Source organism: Falco biarmicus, chromosome 20, assembly GCF_023638135.1.
Source record: "Falco biarmicus isolate bFalBia1 chromosome 20, bFalBia1.pri, whole genome shotgun sequence".
Lineage (NCBI taxonomy): Eukaryota > Metazoa > Chordata > Aves > Falconiformes > Falconidae > Falco > Falco biarmicus.
Genome location: NC_079307.1, coordinates 3,503,599 through 3,509,598, shown reverse-complemented (window position 1 = coordinate 3,509,598; position 6,000 = coordinate 3,503,599). Strand labels below are relative to the sequence as shown.

General features: G+C 51.2%; 1 protein-coding gene and 3 non-coding genes across 4 annotated transcripts; all 4 read right to left on the bottom strand.

Moving 5' to 3' along the window:
• Positions 1-673: 673 nt before the first annotated feature.
• Positions 674-5,975, bottom strand: HSPA8 (heat shock protein family A (Hsp70) member 8). Its single transcript, XM_056322764.1, has 9 exons — positions 5,832-5,975; positions 4,866-5,075; positions 4,126-4,331; positions 3,887-4,039; positions 3,228-3,783; positions 2,701-2,903; positions 2,166-2,364; positions 1,658-1,890; positions 674-1,140 (listed from the first exon to the last, which is right to left on the bottom strand). Exons 2-9 carry the CDS (start codon positions 5,068-5,070, stop codon positions 955-957), a joined length of 1,941 nt encoding a protein of 646 aa, XP_056178739.1. The 5' UTR covers positions 5,071-5,075; positions 5,832-5,975; the 3' UTR covers positions 674-954.
• On the bottom strand, positions 1,467-1,563 carry LOC130141777 (small nucleolar RNA SNORD14). The gene has a single exon (XR_008819167.1). It is a non-coding gene; the product is annotated as a small nucleolar RNA SNORD14 (small nucleolar RNA).
• LOC130141778 (small nucleolar RNA SNORD14) lies at positions 2,452-2,548 on the bottom strand. The gene has a single exon (XR_008819168.1). It is a non-coding gene; the product is annotated as a small nucleolar RNA SNORD14 (small nucleolar RNA).
• LOC130141779 (small nucleolar RNA SNORD14) lies at positions 2,976-3,066 on the bottom strand. The gene has a single exon (XR_008819169.1). It is a non-coding gene; the product is annotated as a small nucleolar RNA SNORD14 (small nucleolar RNA).
• Positions 5,976-6,000: the final 25 nt, after the last annotated feature.

Genomic DNA, 6,000 nt, shown 5'->3' with positions numbered 1-6,000 from the left:
AGTGCAAACTGGCTAGCTCCCCAGCGTCGTGAAATAAGTAACTCTGCTGCTTTAAGACAGAATTTGTCTGACCAGTTACTCTGTGCCGTTTTAGCATCAATTTGGTGAGCCAGGGTGTGAATGTGGACCAGCTGGAGAGCAGCCCCATGGAAAGGGGCCGCAGGTGCTGTGCGGCAGCGTGCCCCACCAGCAGTGACAAGGACCACGCACCCTGCAGTCACCGCGTGCTGTGGGTGCCCACCCCAGAGGGAGGTGCTGAGCTCTTCCCCTGGCACCCAGAGCAGCTCCCAGAGCTGCACCAGGGGTTGCTGGACCCGCGCAAGCCCAGGGTGCTCAGCCACCAGCCCCTGCAGGCCAGGGAGCCAGGTGCCACCAACCTGTCCCTTTTCAGAGGCATTTGGCATTTCCACTGCCAGCCTGGGGTGGGCAGGCAGCTGGACTGGCATCCTCAGTGAGTGGCAGGCTAAGGAACAGCTGTTTAGTGTGTTCATTTTTTTTTTTTCCCCTTTCTTGATCCCCATGATCTCATTCTGGAAGTGAAGCTACAGTGACCCTTAAAGGTGATGTACCACCAACAGCCCTGCCCCCAGACAATAAACCTGGCCCTTGCCCCGTTACCAAACTGATTTTCCCCTTTTACTTCCTCCTTTACAAAAGACAACAAACATTGTGATGCCCATTAAATAGTTTTTATTTCTTAGGACAGATTTTGCATTCCCACTTGTTTACAGTACTGTAAAGTGCAACGGTATTCATCACCCCTCCTGTGCACATGTTCAAGTATTTAAAATGCCCAGAAATCTTTTTTTATTTTATTTTTACAGCAGCTCAGTTATGGAGTTTTAACCTGGCAAGATACACCCAGATGTGCCTACAGGTTTGGGTCCTTCAATCTAACCCCCAGCTGGGGGTCCTCCAATACTAACTGCTAGTGGAATGCATCTCCCAGGGCCTTTAGTCCACCTCCTCAATGGTTGGTCCAGAAGAGGCTCCACCAGATGGAGGTGCTCCACCACCAGGGAATCCGCCAGGCATCCCACCAGGCATCCCACCTGCGCTCTGGTACAGCTTGGTGATGATGGGGTTGCACACCTTCTCCAGCTCCTTCTGCTGGTGCTCAAACTCCTCCTTCTCAGCGGTCTGGAAGAGACAAGAGCTCAGTACCTGCTGCCCTCACTCACTGATACAGGCCTGAGGGGGCTCACCACCCCCCCTGCGCTCATTTTTTAGCCCATCACCAGCCCTAAGGCAGACTTGCTCTGGACTGGATGCAGGAGTGGTGCTGCTTGGACTAGATCCAGCAAAACCAACCTGCCGATCTGGGACTGCCTCCCTGCCATCAATCCTAGAGCCAGTGTTACTCCTGGGGCAACAGGACCTCCGATCACACTAGGCAAGATCATACTTGCAAGCGAGCCAGCTTCAGACAAGAGGCACCGACAGTGCTGTCTGCTTGCAAACCATGGTCGCTCAGACATCCAAGGAAGGTACTTGGACCAACACAAGTCTTTCGACTTCTGGTGGAAACTACGAATGGCTTTGGAATCATTTTCATCACAGCAACCAGTAGTTAGTTCTCCTCCATCCTCCCAGGCTTACATCTAGTGTCTGAGCTACAAAGAATGAACACCCCAACCAAACACAGAACATGACGTACCTGGTTCTTGTCCAGCCAGTTGATGATTTCATTACACTTGTCCAGGATTTTCTGCTTATCTTCATCAGAGATCTTGCCCTGGAGCTTCTCATCTTCAACAGTAGCTTTCATATTAAATGCGTATGACTCCAGGGAGTTCTTGGAAGACACTTTATCACGCTGCTTCTCATCTTCTGCTTTGTATTTCTCTGCTTCCTGAACCATCCGCTCGATGTCCTCCTTGCTCAGACGGCCTGCAGAAGAGAACAGCAGTTCAGACAGCGTTTTCATTTCACTTGGGCAGGGAGGCAGCGAAGAGACTCGTAAGCTATTGGGTGCCCTCATCTTAAGCCACTTCATGGGCCTCCTTAGGAACTCATGGATCCCTGTACTAAAAACAGGGCTCACGCCTGTCAATCAAGCTGCACATACATTACAGCCACGTTCCGATGACACTATAAGGCAGCCTGACAAACCAAGTCCAAGCAACAAGCCACTCTCCCACCTACAGAACACAGCAGATCCTTACCCTTGTCATTTGTTATTGTGATCTTGTTCTCCTTGCCAGTGCTCTTATCCACAGCGGACACATTCAGGATGCCATTGGCATCAATATCGAAGGTTACTTCAATCTGAGGTACACCTCTGGGAGCAGGGGGAATACCGGTCAGCTCAAACTTGCCCAGCAAGTTGTTGTCCTTAGTCATAGCACGCTCTCCTTCATACACCTAAAAAAGAAGCCGTAAAGTCAAGTCATAAATTAAGTTTGACCACATGATTTAATCATTGCAGGGTATTATCCCAGAGTGACATGGTCGCTCAGACATCCAAGGAAGGTACTTGGACCAACACAAGTCTTTTGACTTCTGGTGGAAACTACGAATGGCTTTGGAATCATTTTCATCACAGCAACCAGGCAGCTACAAGCATCTCCTGCTAACTGCAAGAACAGGACACCTCTGGCCTAAGATTTTCTTCCAGTATCACCCGCTGCAAGTGCTGCCACGGCCTTGCAATTCCATGAGCACACTGACCATTCATTCACCCTGGTGCTGCTTTCCTACCTGTATCAGCACACCAGGCTGGTTGTCAGAGTAAGTTGTGAACGTCTGAGTCTGCTTGGTGGGGATGGTGGTATTCCGCTTGATCAGGACTGTCATGACACCTCCAGCAGTCTCAATACCGAGGGACAGAGGAGTCACATCCAAGAGCAGCAGATCCTGCACATTCTCAGACTTGTCTCCAGACAGAATAGCAGCCTGAACAGCTGGAGGAAGAGAAAAAGATCATTAAGAACCCTGCAACAGACACCCCACACAGGACAGCTAAAGCCCATGGCTCGCTCAGACATCCAAGGAAGTTTTTGGCCATCATTAGTAGACTTCTGGTGGAAACTACGAATGGCTTTGGAACCTGATTCATCATTGCAAGTCAAGTTAAGCTTCTTACTGCTTTGAAAAGCTTTACTGATTCAGGTGTAATACCCAGGGCCTACACCAACCACTACTGCTCCGACACTAGTTCGGATAGTACGGGGTTTGCCAACACCACCCAGCAGTTTCAGCATGGAGATGCCAGGTTTCATCATTACCTGCACCGTAAGCCACAGCTTCGTCTGGATTGATGCTCTTGTTCAGCTCTTTGCCATTGAAGAAATCCTGCAGCAGTTTCTGTATCTTTGGGATACGGGTTGACCCACCAACCAGCACGATGTCATGAATCTGCGATTTGTCGAGTTTGGCATCCCGCAGGGCCTTTTCCACAGGATCAAGGGTGCCACGGAACAGGTCAGCATTCAGCTCTTCAAAGCGAGCTCTGGTAATGGACGTGTAGAAGTCAATACCCTCATAGAGAGAATCAATTTCAATACTGGCCTGCGTGCTAGAAGACAGAGTACGCTTTGCACGCTCGCATGCAGTGCGGAGGCGACGAACTGCTCTCTTGTTCTCACTGATGTCTTTCTTGTGCTTGCGCTTGAACTCAGCGATGAAGTGGTTGACCATGCGGTTGTCAAAGTCTTCTCCACCCAAGTGAGTGTCACCTGCGGTGGATTTCACCTCAAAGATGCCATCTTCAATAGTCAGAATTGACACATCAAAGGTGCCACCTCCAAGGTCAAAGATAAGAACATTCCTCTCAGCACCAACCTGGAGGAACAGATCAATTTTTATAATGCCATACATTTTTTACTACCAGTTTGTCAGGTTTACTAGTTGGGACATCAGAGACAGCAGTCACTCCACAACATACCTTTTTGTCCAAGCCATAGGCTATTGCAGCAGCTGTTGGCTCATTGATAATTCGCAGCACGTTGAGCCCTGCAATGGTTCCAGCATCTTTTGTAGCCTGACGCTGAGAGTCATTGAAATAGGCTGGCACAGTCACCACAGCATTAGTAACAGTCTACAGAAATAAAAAGGCAAGAAAATCAGTTGTGTGTTACTCACACATACAAACTATTCATGTTTCACTTAAGTCCTATATCTCACCTTCCCAAGATATGCTTCTGCAATTTCCTTCATTTTGGTTAAAACCATAGAAGAAATTTCTTCTGGGTAGAAACTCTTTGTCTCGCCTTTGTATTCCACCTGCACCTTTGGTCTGCCAGCATCATTCACCACAGTGAAAGGCCAGTGCTTCATATCAGACTGGACAACAGAATCATCAAATCTACGGCCAATCAACCGTTTCGCATCTGGAAAAGAAGAGTTGGCCATATTAAGTATGTTCATTCACAGCAAAGAATGTGAAGCTCTTCCTAAAAAAGGCACAAACCCCTGCAACACTACACTGAACCTGGGATTATTACCTGCCTGTCAACACCCAGCTGCAGGCACTGCCAAGTTTCACCTTTTGGATATTCATTAACACATCAGCATGGCCTCACAACTACCACAGCAGCAGTACAGCTGCTGCGCCGTAAGCTACAGTGCAGTCTTGGAATTAAGACTGAAAACACTTGGTCAAGGCCACTTAATACTAACTGCCAAGAGCCACCTGCAGCAGGACAGGTTTATAGCTGAAGGCACAGACTTTGCCTGAATATAATAAAGATTTAATTATCAATTAATACAGTTGTATTATTCAGAATAAAAAGAAACCCGAGTTTTCCTTTCCAAGGGGAAGCTTTAACAACGTTTTATCTGTCAGTAATTCTTGTGACCCGGACACATCTACCATCAAGACGCTAAGCTTCTGTGCATGAAGTATGCAAACCTTGAAGCCTTACCAAAAACTGTATTGGTTGGATTCATTGCAACTTGATTCTTTGCAGCATCGCCGATCAACCTCTCGGTATCTGTGAAGGCAACGTAGCTTGGCGTGGTCCGGTTGCCCTGGTCATTGGCAATGATTTCCACCTTCCCGTGCTGGAAGACGCCAACACAGGAATAGGTGGTGCCAAGATCAATTCCAACAGCTGGTCCCTTCGACATCTTGCCTGAAAAAAATGTTGTAATATAAATTAAGCTGTGAAATTTATAACGGGAATGAAAATGTTTCCATTGCTCGGAGAGGCGGGGTTTTAGCGGTAACTGCCGGGTGGCGCAGCCCTCCCCACCCCCCCCGTGGTACCGCGCCGGGCCCAGCGCCCCTCCCCGCGCGTCACGTGCCCGCGGGCGGACATCTTGAGGGCTGGGGGATGGAGCCCGGCGTGGGCCGAGCCTGCCGGGCCATGTGGCCTGGCACAGCCCCAGTGCTGCTGCGACACCGGCTCCCCCCGCCCCGCCCCCATCCAGAGACACAGCGCCTCCCTCTCCTCCTCCCCCCCCCCCCAATGTGGCAGCCCCGCACACCCACCGCTTCACCCCCCCGCCCGCGGGACTACAAACCCCGGCATGCCCGGGGCGCGGCCCCGCCTCACACCGTCCTCGGGCGCTCCCCGCGGGAGATAACACGGGCGCCCAGTCTCCTCTAGCCCTCCTTCCCCCCACCCCACGGCTACTTTTAAAAGAACAAAAGGAAGAAAAACGTGAAAATCGCCTGTAAGTCCCATTTAGCAACGAAACGAGCCACAGCGCACGAAGCTCTGCGGAACCGCCGCCACAGCGCACGGATGAAGAAAAAAGCCGCATCGCCGCAGCGAGCAAAGGCCCCCAGCCCCCCAGCCCGTTCTCCCGCCACCCAGGACCTCCCCCAGCGCACGGGCTCCTCAGGCGGCGCCCAGGCCGCCGCAAGGCCCCACAGGCCCCGTTACCTGAGCGGCGCGGCTGGGCCCGAACGCACAGAAAAGACGATCCGCGTAGGCTGCTCCTCAATGAGACTGGTCAGCGCCCGCCCCGCCGCCTTTATATACCGCCGCAGAACCTTCCAGAAGCGCCCGCCTCTTTTCTCCGCTCCAGCCAATCCGCTGCGGGCTCCGCCGC